This window comes from Sciurus carolinensis, chromosome 1, assembly GCF_902686445.1.
Source record: "Sciurus carolinensis chromosome 1, mSciCar1.2, whole genome shotgun sequence".
Lineage (NCBI taxonomy): Eukaryota > Metazoa > Chordata > Mammalia > Rodentia > Sciuridae > Sciurus > Sciurus carolinensis.
Window position 1 is genome coordinate 186,173,357 of NC_062213.1, and position 19,199 is coordinate 186,192,555.

General features: G+C 41.9%; 1 protein-coding gene and 1 non-coding gene across 5 annotated transcripts in view; one reads left to right on the plus strand and one right to left on the minus strand.

Moving 5' to 3' along the window:
* Window positions 1–520: 520 nt before the first annotated feature.
* The window catches only part of Kpna6 (karyopherin subunit alpha 6), a 57,354-nt gene continuing 38,675 nt past the window's right edge, over window positions 521–19,199 (minus strand). For all 4 annotated transcript variants that reach the window (XM_047562985.1, XM_047562983.1, XM_047562986.1 and 1 more), the window contains exons 3-14: window positions 18,560–18,652; window positions 18,051–18,150; window positions 16,786–16,880; window positions 15,709–15,840; window positions 14,175–14,263; window positions 13,277–13,376; window positions 12,824–12,987; window positions 12,576–12,654; window positions 9,165–9,290; window positions 8,630–8,757; window positions 6,607–6,785; window positions 521–5,620 (exon numbers count right to left, since the gene is read on the minus strand). In XM_047562985.1, the coding sequence (XP_047418941.1) occupies window positions 5,433–5,620; window positions 6,607–6,785; window positions 8,630–8,757; window positions 9,165–9,290; window positions 12,576–12,654; window positions 12,824–12,987; window positions 13,277–13,376; window positions 14,175–14,263; window positions 15,709–15,840; window positions 16,786–16,880; window positions 18,051–18,150; window positions 18,560–18,652 (1,473 nt within the window). In that variant the 3' untranslated portion in view covers window positions 521–5,432. The remainder of the gene's footprint in view (window positions 5,621–6,606; window positions 6,786–8,629; window positions 8,758–9,164; window positions 9,291–12,575; window positions 12,655–12,823; window positions 12,988–13,276; window positions 13,377–14,174; window positions 14,264–15,708; window positions 15,841–16,785; window positions 16,881–18,050; window positions 18,151–18,559; window positions 18,653–19,199) is intronic.
* Window positions 10,317–10,390, plus strand: Trnag-ccc (transfer RNA glycine (anticodon CCC)). The gene has a single exon. It is a non-coding gene; the product is annotated as a tRNA-Gly (tRNA).

A 19,199-nucleotide genomic window follows, 5' to 3' on the forward strand; every position in this document is an offset into this window, starting at 1 on the left:
AATTTGGAGTGGTCAAAATTGTATTTTCTGGACTAAATTACAGTGACAGAACTCGGATAAGTGATTGCCTGGGGTGGATTAGGAAGCAAGGATTCCCAAGGGGCACAGAGAAACTTAGAAGTGATGGATATGGGGGGGGGGGGGTGGTCATGTAAGTATTTATCTTGATTGTGCTGATGGTTTTATGAGTACCAATCTCTTTTGTCAAATAGTACACTTTAAATGTACAATCGTGAGTTCATTACATTTCAATAAAGCCAATTAAAAAAAACTATAGTAGGAGCAGGTTGATATCTTTTTTATTACTTTTTTGAGCTTCATTGTCCAGGCTGGCCTCCATCTCCTGAGCTCAAGCTTTTCTCCTGTATGAGCCTCTGAAGAGCTGGAACTATACATGCATGCCATTGCACCCAAGTTGGTATAAGTCTCATTTCCACTGTTGAGTTACAAATGAAAGCACACACTCCTTGTTCACTTCTAAAAAATCCAGTCTAGGATCATTCCAAACCAGACAGTTTAGAACTTTGCAACAGGTTTTTATTTTTGCTTTATATCTATTACAGTGTTTGAAACCTAAAGAAATACATTTTCTCTTCAAATTTGGATGTGTATATAAATATCATTTGTCTGGACTCAGCACACTCAATGCCATGGTTTCTTGGCCTATGTCTGCTCTGAAATCATGAAGCTTTTTCTGTCTACCCAGGGGCCCTGAGAACGTGGAAAATAGCCATAGTTTACAGTTCTTAGAAAAATAAAAGCAAATGAGTTTTTTGGAAAGAAAAACAGAAGGGTTTGATTCACCTTCTTAGGGTCCTTAGCTGTAACTTAGGGGGTTATTCTGTTGGGTTGCTGAGACTTCATGTCCCCTTCCCTTGTTTTGTAAGGCAGTTCCCACAAAAGCTAAAAAAAGCCAATACCCAAATCTTGGGCCTGAGGGTTTATGTAGTGTGGGCTCTTTAAGGACATACTGAGCCAGAGGTTCCCAACCAGTCTCAGGATCTGAGCTTCTGACTTCCTTCACAGCCCCCTGAGCATGGATTCCAGTTCTCCTCAAACCCAGTGGTTGAAAAGTGAATCTACACAGGCGGGCAGGGCTAGTGTGTAGCAGGATGATTTAGGTATGTGCTATTGTGGGCATCAGAAGTCACGCTGGCCCAAAAGTAGGCAGGTAGGCCTAAGTCCCTGCAGAGAAACTGCACAAACCTTTCTCCCAGGGTGTTTCTGGGCCCTTTAATTTAATGCTGCTTTTCTGCCAGCTTTGGTCCTGCAAGTAGTTCAGGCCTGAAGCAAAATTCTCTCAGAGGAAAATAGTTTTACTTCACAGATTTGGTTGTTCTTGACATCAAATTGTTGTTATGGTCTTTGTGTGTTTTACTGGGTACAGAACCCAGGGGTTTATGCCCCTAGTCCTTTTTCAGTCTTTGAGACAGTGTCCCTTTAAGTTGCCCAGGCTGGACTCAAATTTGAGATCCTCTTGCCTCAGCCTCCACTGCACCCAACTCTTGCTATGGTCTTACTCAGGGGTGGGACTAGAGGACAGACAATGGGATTACCAAACCATTTGCAAAGGTGTTGGCCAAAGAGCAGCTAATGCCCACCCATACACGGATCCATTCATGCAATGCCAAAATCTCAGCTTGTTTAACAAAAGAATCAACCCAAAAAGTAAAATACTGGACAAGGTTGGTCTAGAATGTGAAATCCTAAGTGGCCTGGAGAAATCCACTGTGAACAGTCTCTCAGTCCCACCCTCACTACCTTCTAGGGTGGTACTACCTGGAAGAATCTGTTGGTGGTTATGAGCATTTCCTTTGGGTCAGTGCACTAAATCTTGCACCGTTCTCCAGCCTTCCAGGGAACCCTCAACCAGCCTGTCCTCCCTCCTGGATCTCTGGAATGCCTAGAGCAACCTGGAGAAGCTGATTCCCTGCCTTCAACTGAAAATCTAAAATCTGATCCTACAAGATACATCTACTGAGGGATTCCAAGACAATGGATACAAACTTGAGTGAGCCTAGGGAAGAGATGAGGCCTGAACAAAAGAGCTGAGGCCTTCAAAGAGGGGCACATGGGGGTGGTTTCCATTGGTAGGTTTCCTGCTTTCCAGGCAGGAAGCCATAAGAAAATGGAAACACAGTTCAGTTTGCTGAACAGTTTCCATTTTGAACTGGTTTGGCTTCAGAGAAATAGAGTATGTGCCTAAGAGCCTTAACTAAGAACAATAGCAGCTATAAATCTGTGCAGTTTAGCTTCCAGGGCAAGAAGGATTGATGCAGTAGATCTCTGAGTTCCAGGTAAGGGAAAACAACAAGGATCTCTGAAAGCTGAAGCTACCTACTTGGAAGGTTCATTTATGCCCAGAGACCCAAAACTAGGCTGGCAAGTCAAGGGTGGAATTCATATGGTTCTACCAGAAAGCTGCAGCCAATATGAAGGCCAGGCAGTCTCTGGGGAAGGCTGGCAACTGAAGACAGACTTCTAAGACCAGACACCCTGTACTAGAAAAGATTTGGGGATGGGATGCCTAGAGGAGTTGGTAATAAGAATAGCTGGCATTATTCAAAATAGTATCTGAATACATGAACCATGAAAAAGGGCCCTTGTTCTCTTAATCCACCCCTAGCTATCTCCACCCCAACCAGAGATCTTAAAATGGATGTATGAACCACGTGCCAACATATAAGGAATCCAAAAACATGCCTCAGCTTCTCTAGCTTTTAAGGTAGGCTGGGGAGCCCCTTCATCCTGGCAATAACCATTCAGAAACTGGAAAGAAAGCTTTGCCCTCACTTAGGTCAGGGGCTAGAGTTCAGATGGGGGCTGTCCACAATGGCTCTCCACAAGATGGCCAAAGGAGAGGAGAAGATACAAAAGATGTAACTGCTTCTGTGGGTTGGAAGAACATCTGTGGACTAAAAGGGGACTTAAGAAAGACTAAGGGGAAAACATGGTTCAGGGAAGACACAAGACTCTTAGAGGTCACTTTTCTCTGAAATCTGTCCCAGAATTCAGCCCTTGAAGTCTTAAGCAGGAGCCAATGACCAACAAAGTCTTCATCTGGTACAGGACCCAGATCTGAAGCCAAATTAGATTCTGAAGGAACAGTTGGGAAAGCAGGACATTTATGTCTCACACTAAGAATGTAGCTTCAATGTCAAGCACTTAACTGTTGCTTGAGGTACAAAGTAGATCCTACTAAATTGCTCTGCCCTTTGGACAAAGCTGATGGTGGCAGGCTCTTCTATGAACTGTAAGACAGTTTTGTAATGGAGGCAGCTGGGCAAATGGAAAAGGTCCTACCCTTTGCCTTCCTAGGAGATTGGGGGTTGGCAGCCATTTTTGCTAAGCTGATAAGTAGCATATGACTCACTGAAGTAGTATAACACTGGTATGATTTTTTTTAGTATCAAGGACCAGCTCTAAACCACCTTTCTCAGAAAATGGCTCTGGAGTGAGACTTCAAAGATAAGCTGAGGACAAATTTAAGACCAATGGTTGACAATAAGAACCTGAATTTTAGATATATAAGCAGAGGGGTATTTTACCTGAGCCAAAACGGGATGAGAAGTGCAGAGCAGAGCAGGACACTTCTGACTAAGCAGGGGCAGGGCAGATTGTACCATCAGCTCCACAGCTGGTCTACACTTAGCTGACAACTTCCTACAGCCCCAACATCAACAGCCAGGGTTTACTATCATGTGTAACCCACCCAAGAGGTACAGGCAAGCCACTGAGGCCCTGCACTAGCTTTACTCTGAGAGAAAGAAAAGGCATCTGGATTAAAATTGTCACAAGGAAGGGCAAACCCAAACCAGGTATAAGGATCCCAAACAGCAAGAGCTCTCACAAAAATATTCAGGCTGCTGAGTTTCTATGATAATAGGAGAGGCAGCCATGTATGGAAACTTATGTGGACAACAGCCATTGAGATTGATTTTGAAAAGGTAAGATTCGTTTCTGGATTTCCTGATGGTAGACTTCATCAGTCCCTGAGCCCATCTTTGCTCCCTTTAGGTACTGGGACAATCAAACCAGGCTGACCTGCTTTATAAAGGTTCTGGAGCTGAGGGTTGGTCCCAGCTGGTGGCTCAGACTACAAGCAGTCAGTCTTGTAGTCTGGGCTGTAGACCAAGCTCAGACCTTCTAAGTGGGAGAGCCTCCACATCTCTTTTTTGGTCTTCCTTACAGTAGCCTACTCACAGAAATTACAGACAGTTCCTCCTAAGACCAATTAAGATTGACCTACCTAATTATATAGAATATAAAAAAATACAGAACATTTTGACATTCTCTCCTTTGGAAGTAAAATATACATGATCCAACTATGGAAGAGGAAGAAGAAAGGCTAAGGGCAGGGATCCCTGACTATCCCAATACATGACACTCTCACTCCAATCTCCTCTGCAACTTATGGGTCACCAGAGCAAGGACTTTCTCCTCAGGAGAAAGGAAGGACCATAGCCCCCTGTCTTGAGCTTAGAAGAAAATACAGTCACCTCAGAGGTTCACTCAACCCTGAGGGGAATTTTCAAGTAAACAAATGAAGTTGGGTTGCACCATTCAGAAGATGGGTAGGAAACATGGGGTCAGTAGCTACACATGAGAAGCCCTGTCTGAAGGCCTGTGCTCCTTCCCTCTACTCCCACGGGTGTACTTGTCCCAGGGGAGTGAGGGGGTCTCCCAAATTAAAGAGATCTGGGTAAAGGTTCAGAGGAGAGAGGGGCCTTTATTTCTGGTGGCCTCCCCATCAGCCTCTAGTCCCAGACAATGCTGGCAGCTGGGATTCCCAAAATCAGGAACTCATGGCTCTTGGGAAGAGCAACCTTAATACAAGAAAAATGTGCAAAAGAAAAAAAAAATTAAATAACTCAATCCAAGCATATAAGATTAATATTCTGTCAGAGCAAGAACACTTTGTTTTGGATTTCTCCCCTCCCCTCCCACCTCCCACCTCTGGAATATTCCATCTGCTCAAGTACCCAAGATAAGAATTACACAGATAAGGGCAGAGGACTGGGAAAGATGAGGGAAGATAAAAGGAAGGAAGTCACCACTAAGATAAAAAGAAAAAAATAAAAATTAAAAAAAAAAAAAAAAAAAAAAGGTGCAAAATGATTACCTCAGTCCTCCTTCGTCTACCCCTGGGCTCATGGGTTAAAGACATGTGTGCAGCCAAAATATAGTGTAAGGAAGAAAAACCCAACACGTCCCCTTCTTGTCACAAAACCCAAATGTGAGCCTCAGATGGTTCTGTCAGTCCAGAGGGTGCTCCCTCCAGGGAAGGGGGAAGAGCAGGTCAAGAGCACAGTCTCCAGGGCAGCAGGTGTGTGGTGGCTGATGGTGGGGGGGCTGGCTTCCCGCCCACCAGAGGGCTGCTCCTCTGCTGGTTGGTGGTGCTTCCCATTCCCTCCCCTCCCCGGAGGCAGACATTATAGTTGGAAGCCCTCCATGGGGGCCTCAGGCTGCTGGAAGATGAACTGCTGTTGCGTTTCATCCACTTGGGGAGCCAGGCTGCTATCATCGTCTTCTACACCAAAGTAGTGCTCAATAAGGTCGAAGGCCTTCTGGTAGATCTCCTGGTTCTCATGGCTCTGGAGAAACTCAATTTTATCCAAGCCTACAGTGGGGAGAGGGAAGTGTAAGTGCTTTTCTCTGGGTTCATAGACATTTGTGAACTTTTACTTCCTGAAGCATGTTAATGTTGACAAATATAAAAAATACCTGATTGCTCTTTAACCTTTTTATTTTTTGGTACCAGGGATTGAAACCAGGGGTGCTTAACCACCGAGCCACATCCCCAGCCCTTTTTTATATTTTATTTAGAGACAGGGTTTCACTGAGTTGCTTAGGACCTTGCTAAGTTGTTGACTGGCTTTGCACTCGCGATCCTCCTGCCTCAGCCTCCCGACACTGGGATTACAGGCATGCACCACCATGTTTGGCTGTTCTTTAACCTAAAAAAGAAGAGCTAAGCTCTCTTCCCCCAAACTACAGAATACCACAGAAGAGACCAAAATATCAGTTAAAAACCAGAGATTCTAGTCCTGATTCTGCTTTAAACTAGACTGGGTAAATCATTATTCACCTCTCTTCTCATGAATGGATGATGAGTCAATCTAGCACTCTTACGGGAATGTGCTAGAAATTCTGCTGGAAACACATGCCTTCTAGCTCCTGGTACTATCAGTTTTGGATCTTTATCTTTGCATCTGTACCACACCTACTTATCAGATGGAGCCAATCAGAAAGAGAAATGACCTGTCCCTCAGAGGGAAAAGGAACTGGTGGGATAAAACCCTGAATTTGAAACATGACTCAAATCTTAGCTCTATCCCATTACTTAGTACATGCCTGTTTCTCCTTTGGGAATATCTGAAACCCTGTGGATGGCAGAACTTGGCTAGGGCAGTTCTTCACTGATTTTGGAGTTTTGGAGACAGACACACAGAGACAAGACTCATGTAAGCTATGTATGCTGAAAAACCCTCCCTCCCTGCACCCTAACATACACATTTGTGCATGGCTTGGGAGGCCTACAGTCCCAGGTTCTAACTTAGAATCTCTCCACTGAAGGCAGAGGTAAGGTAGGAAAAGGGAACGTACCATAGGCTTCCTCAATGAGGCCACAATAGGGATTGACTCCTGAGCCACTGCGCTTGCCCTCCTGTTCTCCAAGCCGCAGAATGTTCTCTAGTCCATTGAGGGCTACTTGCACAATCTTCGAATCCATTACAGTCAGCAAGTCACACAGGGGTTTGATGCAGCCCAGTGACACCAAGTACCTAGGGGCCAGAGATGAGGCAAGTTTGAAATTAATGCAGAGCAAGAGAAGTGCTGGGCAGGTGCTTTGTTTTGTGGGTCTCCATCGCACATCGACATTCTCGGCAATCCACTTTTTTCTTTTATTATTATTTTTAGTTGTAGATGAACACAATACCTTTATTTTATTTATTTATTTTTATATGGTGCTAAGGATCAAACCTAGTGCCTCCTATGTGCAAGGCAAGTGCTCCACCACTGAGCTACAGCCTGACCTCTCAGCAACCCACTCTTTTGGGGGCGAGGACACATGCCTTTATTTAATTAGTTTGTTTATTTATTTATTTTACGATGCTGGGGATCGAACCCAGGGCCTTGTGCTTGCAAGGCAAGCACTCTACCGACTGAGCTATCTCCCCAGCCCTAATTAGTTTATTTTTATGTGGTGCTAAGGATCAAACCCAGTGCCTCACATGTGCTAGACAAGTGCTCTACAACTGAATTACAACCCCAGTGTCCTGCAATTCACTCTTACTGAGTCATCCATCCTTTCTCTGAATCTCTTTATCCTGCCATTGCTATAAGTCTAGTTCATTTGGCATGTGGCCACTACTATACACTCCTTCTTGCCTGCAATGTTGCTTTGGCTGCAATATTACCACTGAACACACCATTTCTCTGTTTAAAAATTTTCACAGGTTCCCCATTTCTCTGAATCCAAGCTATATGATAATACACACTCTTTAAAATCTGGTACCTACCTCTTTTTCTAGCTCTGCCTATATTACTCCCCTCCAAAGATACTACATTCTCATCAAACTTGAAAAGGTGTTCAGACTTCTGATTCTTGTACCTTTACTTATGCTTTTCTGTGTCTAAAAGATCTTTTACAACCTTATATTTATTCTTCAATGCTTTATGCTTCAATGCTTATTCAAGAATTCCTGGGGGCTGGGGAGATAGCTCAGTTGGCAGAGTGCTTGCCTCACATGCACAAGGCCCTGGGTTCGATCCCCAGCACCCCCCCAAAAAAAAAAAAAAAAAAAGAATTCCTTTTCTTCTAAGGCTTTATATAGACTCACTATACTCCTTAGTAGCTACACATGGAGGGCAAGCCACTAATCCAATTTCCACCACTCCTAATACTGTTCAGATAATGGAAACTAAAATAAAGGAGCATACACACATAGAAGAGCTTTCTATTTCTGCTTTTCTCAAGTCTCTTTCTCAAAAATGGCTTTCCAAAGAGGGCTGGGGCTATACTGTAGTGGTAGAGCACCTGCCTAGCATGTACCAAGGCCCCAGGTTCAACACCCAGCACTGGGGGGAAAAAAAAAATTGCTGCGTTGGAGGGTGTATGTAAATGATAGAGTGCTTTAGGATGCGTGAGGTCATGGGTATAATCTTCAGCACAGGAAAAAAAAAAAAAAACCAAACCAGCTGCTTAGATTGATTCACAGCATGGTTCTCATTCAGGTGTATGAATAATGGAGAATTATACTGATTTCAAGTAGGGGAGGGATAGCTGTCACTGGTTTTCTTTTTCTTTCTTTCTTTTTCTTTTTTTTTTTGTGGTGCTGGGACTGAACCCAGGACCTTGTGCATGAGGTGAGCACTCTACCAACTGGGCTATATCCCCAGCCCTCTGCCAGAGTTTTCCTTCTCTGGGAGGGAAAAGAGGCACCATATGACATGGTCTATATTAATCTATTCTGCATTCCACTATCACTGTAGCAGCTTGCAATTTAAACCTTATTGCAGCTGCACCTGGGGGCAAAATTATCCGAGTAAAAGCAGTTTATTAGGATATTTGTAAATCATAAGCAAAGGAGGAGAACACTTATCATTCAAAAAAGGAAGATGATACCTGATCTGCTCAGGGGTTCCTCCTGATGTGGCATTGGTGATGGCCCAGGCTGCTTCTTTCCTTGTACGAAACTCTGCTTTCTGAAGGATTTCAATCAATACAGGGAAGATATTTGCATCTATGACAGCCTTGAGAGAGAATTGAGGAAAGGGGGATGGAAGGAGATAGTCAGTTCAAGGCAAGAAAGCAAAGGCAGCCCAAAAATCAGTTAAGAATTAGGCATCATCCCCTGCCTGGGAGTTCTTTGTTTTTCCCATATATGAGATAACCTAGCTTCCACTATACAGGATCTTTGACCAATAGCACTCTGACACCAATTTCTGGGTTTATTTATTTTTTTGCAGGGCAACGTTGCTGGGATCTAACACAGGGCCTTGCGCATGCTAGGCAGGAAGACTACTGCTGAGCTACACCCTCAGGACCCTGACCCCAATTTCTAAGGGGGTAAAAAATTTCATTTTCTGGAAACAAATAATCCACAGTCTCCCATGTTTTGATGCTTCCCCAAGCCCCTCAATTTCTCTTCTTGTTCTACCTGTATTTGAGCCCTGTTGCCAGCAGTGATATTTGAAATGGTCCAGCAAGCTTCCTTCCGGATTGACTCTTTGGAGCTACTCAGCAAATGGAGGAGGCAAGGGAGGGCTGAACAGTTAAGAATGACCTAGAACACCATAAGAACAGGAAAAAAACAAAAATTAGTTATTTGGACTTAATAAAAATTAAAAAGGTTTGGGTACCGAGTACTATCAAGCCAGGCACAGTGGTGCACACTTATAATCCCAGGTACTTGGGAAGCTGAGGCAGGAGGATTTGCAAATTCAAGGCCAGCTTGGGAAACTTAGCAAGACTTTGCCTCAAAATAAAAAAAATAAAAAGGGCTACGAATGTAGTACAGTGATAGAATAGAGTGTCCCTGGGTTTAATTCCCCAGTATCAAAACAACAACAAAACACAACAAAACCATAATAAACATGGTGAAAAAGCAAACCACAAAATATTGCAAAACATAAATCTGATAACTAAAATTCAGAACAAAGAACTCCTACAACTAAACAAAATAAACTCCTAAACAATGAATTAAAAAATGAAAGTAGTGGTGCTTGCTTATAATCCCAGCAACCCAGGAGGCTGAGGCAAGATGACTCCAAGTTTGAGGTTGGCCTCAGCAAATTTAATGAGAACTGGCCTCAAAAAATAAAAAGGACTAAGAATGTAGATCAGTGTTAAAGCACCCCTGGGTTCAATCCCTCCCTAAAACAACAACAACTATTCTAAAAAGGCAAAGGACTTGCATAGACTTCTCTCCAAAAATGATATATAGATGGTCAATAAGCATAAAAAAGATGAACATTACTAATTAGGGATATGCAAATCTAGCTACAATGAGCTATCACATCACACACATTATGATAGTTGTTACAGAAACAAAAAACCCCCAGAAACAACAAGTTTTGGGATGATGTAGAGAATCTGGAACCTGTATTAGAATCTAGAACCTGGATTAGAATCTGGAATATAAAATGGTGCAGCAGCTATACAAGTAGGATCATTCCTTAAAAAATTTAAACATAGATGGGTGTGGTGCTCTGTGTTCATAATCCCAGCTCCTCAGGAGGCTGAAGCAGTGGGATCAAGGCCAGACAGGGCATTTAGTGAGACTCTGTCTCAAAAAAATAAAAGGTGGGGCTGGGGATGTAGCTCAGTTGGTAGAGTGCTTGCCTCCCAAGCATAAGGTCCTGGGTTCAACCCCCAGCACCACAAAAAAAAAAAAAAAGTTAGAAATAATAAATAAATAAGTAAATAAAAGGTCTGGGACTGTAACTCAGAGATGAGTACTCCTGGGCTCAATCCCTAATACTGCAAAATAAATGAATAAATAAAAATTAAACATAAAATTATCTAGTAGTTCCACTGCTGGGTGTATACCCAAAAGAAGCAAAAACATGAACTTGAACAAATATTTGTACAATAATAATGTTCACAGCAGCATTATTTGTAGTAGCTACAAGGGTAAAAACAAATGAAATGTCCATAGAAAATGGATTTGAAAAATATGGTATAAACATATAATGAAATATTATTTCACCTTACAAAGGAAATTGACACATGGTACAATACGGATGTACCCTGAAGATACTACGCTAAGTGAAATAATCCAAATGCAATAGCACAAATATGTGTAATTCCATTTATATGAAGTGGCTATAGAAGTCATAGAGACAGAAAGTAGAAAGGTGGGTACTAGGGCATAGAGGAGGGAAGAACAGGGAGTTATTGTTTAATGGGTATAGAGTTTCAGTTTGAGATAATGGAAAGTTCTATAGATGGATAGTGGTGATGACTGAATAACAATGTGACTGTACCTAATGTCACTGAACTATACACTTTGAAATGGCTAAAATGATAAATTTTATGGTATATTTAATGTGTATGTGAGTACAACATGCAAATGCATGGATGCACATACCCACATCTCACACACAAACACAAAATGATCTAGAAAATGAGGGTATGTGTGTGAGTGAAAGACTGCTCACTTATAAAAAACTAAAAGGACTGGGGAAGTGGATCAGTGGTTAAGCAACCCTAGGTTTAATCTCCCATACCATTAAAAAAAAAAAAGGAATCCCACAAAAGTATGCCAACAACTTTTTTTTTTATTTTTGGGTGCTGGGGATCGAACTCAGGGCCTTGTGCTTACAAGGCAAGCACTCTACTGACTGAGCTATCTCCCCAGCCCCAGTATGCCAAGTACTTAAGACTCAAAGAGAGCTGGGGTTGTGGCTCAGTGGCAGAGCGCTTGACTGGCATGTGTGAGGCACCAGGTTCGATTCTCAGTACCACATATAAATAAATAAGTTAAATAAAGGTCCACTGACAAGTAAAAATTAAAATAAAAAAAAAAAAATTTCAAAGAATACCCATATCTCTAGCCAGGGGAAACTGGCTACTGTGTCCTCACCAGAGAGTTTATTATTTATTTATTAATTATTTATTTTGGTACTGGGGATTAAACCCAGGGCACTTTACCACTGGGCTACATTCCCAGTTCTTTATTTATTGAGACAGGGTCTTGCTAAATTACTTAGGGCAGAAGTTGCTAAGGTTGGCCTCAAATTTGTGATTCTCCTACCTCAGCCTCCAGAGTCACTCACTGGGATTACAGGTATGTGCCAATATGCCAGCCTAGAGGTTATTTTTATTTTATTTATTTATTTTTTGATACAAGATCTCTCCGTGTTGCCCAGGATAGTCTCAAACTCACAAGATTGGACTGAGGATATAACCCAGTGGTAGAGCACTTGCCTACATGGTAAGGCCCCGGATTCAATCCCCAGTACCAGAAAAAAAAAAAAAAAAAAAAAAGACAATTTATATTAAAGAAAGAATACTGTAATGATGTCAAACTCCTGGGCTCAAGTGATTCTCCTGCCCCAGTTTCCCCAGTAGGTGGAATTACAGGCGCATGTGACCACACCTGCCTTAGAGGGGCTTATATTAATATAAGGTAATATCAATGGGTTCCTAAAGGTCTAGGGTGTAAAGGTGGGGTTCCATAGCTTCCCATATCTCAAAAGAATCACAGTTCAGATTTAACAACTATAACATCCCACTCACTGCAGATATTCTATTTAGTTTTCTTTCAGATGCATTGATTGGATAAATGATATGCTTCTGAAAAGAAGAAACCAACTGACATGATCCTACAGAGTTGGCAGAGCTGGAATTTTTTTACTCAAGCCCATGCTTTCTCTGATATACCATGCCACCTACCACCAAGCAGGAAAGTTCTTCACAATACTCTCCTTAGCTGGTCTGAGTAGGCTGAGGATGTAGTTCAATCCCAGGACTACAAAAACAAGCAAACAAACAAGAAAAAAAGAAAAAAAAAAAAAAAAAAAACTAATTGGTTTGAGTTAAGATCTTGGACAGTCCTCCTCCTTACCTGGGTCTGGATGTCATCCCCAGTGACAATGTTACCCACAGCTCTCAAGGCAGGAGAAGCCACTTTGTTATCGTTGTGCCTACAAAGGAGAAAGTCCTGATCAGAGGCCATACCATATTCAGCACTGCTGAACACCAGGGCTGGCAGCATCCTCATGCCTCCCCTGAATAGGACAGTGAACTGCTAGCTGCAGTTCTTTGGCATGAGCTCGGAGAACCTTAGGGAACCTTTACCCTGACACCACTCACATCAGAAGCTCTACCAATCGCCGGCAGACTCCAGAGTCTATGACCGCCTGGATCTTCTCATTGGGGCCATCAGACAGGTAAGAGAGAGCCCAGCAAGCATCTGCCAGTAAGTCTGAGTCGCTGCTGAAGAGTAGGCGAGATAATACAGGCAAACAAGGAGAGACCTGTTGGAAGCAGAGTAAGAAGAACTCACGGTGGGGACAGGGTTACATCAGCTCTATTACTAACACTAACATTGCTAATCCCCACCCCAACAAGTAATTCTAGATCCTAGGGATCTCCACTATTGAGCCTCAGGCCTGCCTTTTCACATTACCATCTAGGCACACAAGATCATCTAATTCACTAAAACTGCCTTCTGAGATTTCGGACTCAAAGGGAAACATAAAGACATTAAACACTCCATATGATGGACTCTACTATCCCTCAGGGACTGGCAAGCAGCTCTCTCACCTTTGCGAACTCTGGGGGTGGGTTCTTTCCTCGGCAGAGGTTTGACAGGGCCCAGACTGCATTCCGTGTCATTGTCAATCGTGTGGACTTGGTAAGGAGTCTGAAGGAAACAGCAAAGATAAATCTTGAGCAGGGGAAGCGGGGAAAATTCAGTCAGACCCTAAGACTCTAGCAGTCACTTTCTCATAGAACTAAATTGAGTGATTTGGCTGACTTCTACAGAGAATTAGGACCAGCGGTGACTAGTTAACACCATAGGTAACAGGGACCAAACAGAGGGCAGACTTTGAATAAGCCTGCACTTATTAAGTAGGTCACACTGTGCCCCTAAGTCTGTGCACAAGTCCTGAATAAAGAGTACAAGAGTGTTAGCTATGCAGTATGGAATGATTTCCTATCACTTGCCATTATCAATAAAGTGATAGTGGTAGCATATGAGCAAGAACAATTCATTTGTATCTTCTGGCTTACATGTACGTTACTCTGAGAGTATGGGGTTCAGGAGGGAATGAGAGAGGAGCCTAGACAACTCTTCAAGGGGCCTTTGACCTATGACTTACAAAAAAACTGTCCAATATACTTATGCATGACCCCACAGCAAATCAATACATTCTACAGAAGACTGGATTTCCTTTCTCCTTGGTTTAGTGAGGCAGATATGACAAACACAGGGTTCTATAGCATCACGAGGTTAAGAAATATGGCATTCCTTGACGCAGAGCAGGGGGCACAATCTTCTTACACTCAAAATTTATCTTTTATTTTGGGGATTAGAATGTACTTCTAAGGTTTTTGTATTTACCTGTCACCTTTAGGGATCAAGTAAACTGTCTCCAAGTGACCTGACACATGGCCACATCTACAGATGCCCCAGGTGCAAATGATCATAATTACTCACGTTAATAAAGGATTAAGGATGGAACAGTTCAAGACGTAATCTCGGCAAATGGAACTATCTCCAGCTATGTTTCCTAGAGCCCAGACTGCCTGAAAAGGGGATGATAAAACTGTCATCAATAGAGCCTAGTACCTTCTGTGATCACCTTGTTTTCAGTACTACAGAATACCCACTAGGCTGAGAATAATGTGAAGACCTGAGACACAGTCAACAAGCTCAGGAAGCCTCCCTGCTGAAGTCCTTATTGAGCACGTGTTCTGCAAGGGAATTTCCCTTGGAAGGTCATGGTTCAATAGGGGAAGACAGTCCAGAAGTCACCACCCTGACATCCCAGGAAAATAAGTCACCAAAAAGATGCATTCCTGTAGCCATTCTGGAAGCCAACTCTATATACAGCAATGGAGGAAAGATCCCACTAACCACTCTGCATTTCCATTCAACTAGCAAAAATTCAGTGGGGGAAATGGAAGTGTTTTTTTCTTTATTCTTTTTGGTACTGGGGATTGAACCCAGTGGTGCTTAACCACTGAGCCACATTCCTAGTTCTTTTTATTTTGGAAAAGTCTCAGTAAATTGCTTAGAACCTCGCTAAATTGCTGAGGTTGGCTTTGAACTTGTGATCCTCTGGCCTCAGTCTCCCAAGTGGCTGGGATTATAGGCTTGAGCCATCATGCCCAGCCTGGAAGTTCTACCTATATCTCCATAATCTGTGGGTACTGAGATTATTACTACGGTGTCTCTTTCAACACTACTTCTGACACAAAATGTATAGAATTCTTCCCACACTAGCAACTGTCTTGAACACTATGTGTCCAATAATTTAATTATGACACTAACTCTTGAAGTTAGAAAAATGCCACAAGTCAGTTCCAGAAGATCATTCCCACTAAAGACACCAGTTACAAGCCCCAGGGGCCACCTATACTTCTGTCAGAAGACTGATCAACTATAAAACTGGGGATTTCCTACATTTCTTTCTCAAATTTGATAATTCACTGAAATGACTCAGAGAATTCAAGAAAACATCACATTTACCCAGTTTATTATAAAGGAGAAGACTCAGGAACAGCCAAATGGAGGGCAAAGTATGGAGTAGAAGACTTGGGGCAGGGGAGGGGGTGCAGTGCACTCTGCCACTTTCCCAGCACATGGGTGTGCTTGCCAACCCAGAAAGTTTCATTGTTCAAGAGTTCTTATAATTCCATCTCCAGACTCCTTCATACCACTTCCTGGGGATATGTGAGGGAGGTGGGGCTGAGGTCCCACCCTTTAATCCTGCATTTGGTCTTTTAGATGACCAAAATCATCTGAAGGCTACCAAGAGGTTCCCCTCTGAGTCACCTCATTGCATAGATTCAGGTGTGTTCCAAAGGAGTTCTTTAAGTAACAAAAGACACTTATCACTCAGAAAATCCCCACCGATTTAAGAGCACTATGCCAAGAACTGGGACAAAGACCCAATATATATGTATACACTCACACACACATATATATTATTGGTGCCATCAAGAATTAAGCCAAATGTGAGCATTACCTGTTCCTGTACATCCTCAAAGTCTGAGTTAAGCAGCTCTATAAAAATGGGAACGGCTCCTGCTTCAATGACAATTTTGGTCTGCTGAGAGGTTCCAGAGGCAATGTTTGTTAGAGCCCAGGCAGCTTCAAACTGAAAGTGAGATTAAGCCATGATTGAGAGGTCATTACAGACTGAGCAATCATGCCTAACAGTTGATTCAAAACAGTAAGCCTCTTGCCCATAAATGAAAACAAAACCAAACAAAGTCTCTCCCTCCCTACTTTAAATATTGGGAAGAGCACTGATATGACACTGACAAGGTAAAGATGGCACTGGGCTTAAATGGGCTAAGTTTAGTCATGCACCACCACACCACCCATGGGTCGCTTTTTTTTTTTTTTGTACTAGGGATTGAACATAGGAGTGCTTCAGAGTTGAGTTACATTCCCAGTCCTTTTATTTTTTCTTTTGAGACAGGGTCTCCCAAAGTTGTTGAGGCTGGCCCTAAAGTCATGATTCTCATACCCCAGCCTACTGAGTCACTGGGATTGCAGGTGTGTGCAACATTAAAAAGCAGCAAAAGTGTTTTTTTGACAGATAACACTGTATTATTTTATCATGTACAACATGATGTTCTGAAGTATATATACTGTGAAATGGTTAAACCTAGCTAATGTGAGGCTAATATGTTATCTCACATAGTTATCATTGAGATTTTTTTTTTTTTCCTACTAGGCATCAGACCCAGGACCTCATGCATGCTAATCAAGTATTCTATCATGAGTATGTCTCCAGTTCTTTTTATTTTGTATTTTGAGACAGGGTCTTGCTAAGTTCCCAGAATGGCCTCAAACTTGATCCCTCCCTATTAGCTGGGATTACAAATGTGTACCACCATGCCTGGCACACTGAGATTGTATTAAGGAAGAGATTTTGGCTCTCTTCTTTGAAGACAAGACCTTTAAGGCAACTGACAATTCCCTTAAATGTTTCTTCGTAGTACTATTGTCAATTTCCTGAGAGATGTAGAAATATCTCACTGTAATTTCTTAGATGAAGGGCTTTCATTTGATCATGCATCTCTCTAGGCTTTACCTGTAATGTACAATTTTCATTCCTCTTCAGGAACTCTACAAACCGATCAACTACTCCTGGAGTGTTGATAACTTCATCTATTGGAGGACTAGGCTCTGGAAGAGTAAGAGGGGGAAAGGTGAAAAGTAAGGAGAGGTTTTGGCTAATCCATTTACGAAGGTGAGTTCACAACCCTTCTTAGCTATCTCTGACCACCATTACAAACATTTCCAAATTTCCTTTTGGTAAGATTGTTTTAAAAATACATCTTGTTTCTGAACTGCATAATATAGTTTGCATGCTGAAGTATACAGTCATTCCTAATTTAGATGTACTTACCTTTGATCTACTGAATGTAAGCACAGAAAGATAAGGGAAAGAGGAAAGCCCAAGGGATGGGCACATTTCCCTTCTAAGAAAGTCTTTTCTTAGAAGGAATGCTTATTATACTGGGATAAGAGGTATTTTCCCTATCATACATCATATATATACATATATACATAATAATAATTATTATTATTTTTCTTTGGTACTGGGGTTGAAACCAGAAGCAACCTTTTTTTTTGGGGGGGGGGTGGAGATTACAGGTATACACCACTGTAATTTTTTTGGAGCAACTATGTGCCACATTGTTCAATACTAGTGGACAAAAACCAAAGTCCCTGCCTTCACAGAGCTTACATCCTAGTGGGGAAGAGAGATTCTCCTCTTAGAAGATAAGAAATACACTTGCCCTCTACATCTGCATATTCAACCAAATGTCTATCAAAAATATTCGCAAACCCTGGGGATATAGCTCAGTGGTAGAGCACCATGGATTCGATCCCCAGTACAAAAAAAAAAAAAAAACCAAAGTCTGCATAGACTTTCCCCCTTGTCATTATTTCCTAAGTAATATAAGTATTACATATATATATATATATATATAATTATTAAGGGATGACTATATAATAGGAGAAAAAAAGAAGAGACTGTAGGACAAGATAAGGAGATAAAAACTGCTGAGGGCAGGGGATAACTTGACATTTATATAGGGTTTCAATAAGAAGGTAGGTAGGATTTGACTGTAGAAGGGAGGGAATTGTTGCATAGATTTTTGGGAGTAGATGATATTAGGCAGAGGAAGAATCCAGGACAAAAGTGGATATTTGCCTGGCTTGTTCAAGAGATACCAAGGCTAGAAGGGTTAGAGCAGAATGATTAAGAGGCAGAACAACTGATTTTAGTGAAAGGAAAGCAACAGCTAAATCATATAGGGGCTATTCGAGAATGACGAGATTTTATACCTTTGGAGAGCAGTTTTCGGAATTTCTGTGTGGTTGCTAACTGCAAGTCAGAATCATCAGAAAAGAGCATCTCCACCATCTCTCTTGTGATCACACTCTCCTAGAATATAAAACAGGTTTAGGACTTTGCAAGCCAACAGTAGAACCAGATGTGAGCACATATTACTGCTTGGCATCTTTCTTTATAAAACTTTAGGGTAAGAGGACAGCATAATAGCTCAGGAGAAAGGGTTTGTTTAACCCACGGCTGTTTCAAGTTGGGACATTAAGAAGTGATTCCTAATCTCTGAAGCAAAAGATGGCTTCCCTTACGTTTCCTCAGGTGTTCCTATCAGAGATGAATCCTTGTTGACTTTTTAAACTAACCATTTATAAAAGAGCTCATGGAAGAAAGAGCTTAGCATTATCTGCAAAGCTATTATGTCATTGGATGACATGAACCATCCAATTTCTATTCTGTAGAAGCAAATATGTCCCTGGCCTGCATCAGGCACATGCAAGGGCCTTACCCCAGTTGTAGAGCTCACATAAGAGTCCATGAGGAGACTATCAAACATGGCAGCTTCTTCATTAATCAGCTCCACATTTCTTCGTTTAAAAAGCTAAAGTGAAGAGACAATGTTAAGACTACCCACTGAACTAAACCAAATCAAAACAAAACACTACAAAGAACAATCCAATGTTAAACTATGGCATAACTGACAAATAAATGCAAAAGGAATTGAGAAAATGATGCCAAGCTTTATATACTGACATGGAATAATACTAAATAGCTTTATTTTCTAGTTATAGCAATAGAATTTTTCACTTAAAAAAAATTTTTTTTTGACCACTGGGCACAGTGGCACACACCTGTAATTCTAGTGACTTGGGAGGCTGAAGCAGATTATGAGTTCAAAGCCAACCTCAGGAACTTAGTGAGGTCCTAAATGACTCAGTGAGACCCTGTCTCTAAATAAATATTAAAAAGGGCTGGGATGTGGCTCAGTGGCTAAGCACCCCTGGGTTCAATCGGAAGTCTTGCCTCAGACTCCCGAGCAGCTGGGATTGTAGCCCTGCAGCACCATAACTGGCTAACTGTTTAGTTTTTTGTTTTTTTTTTTTAATATTATTTAGTTGTAGGTGGACATGCTATCTTTCTTTCTTTCT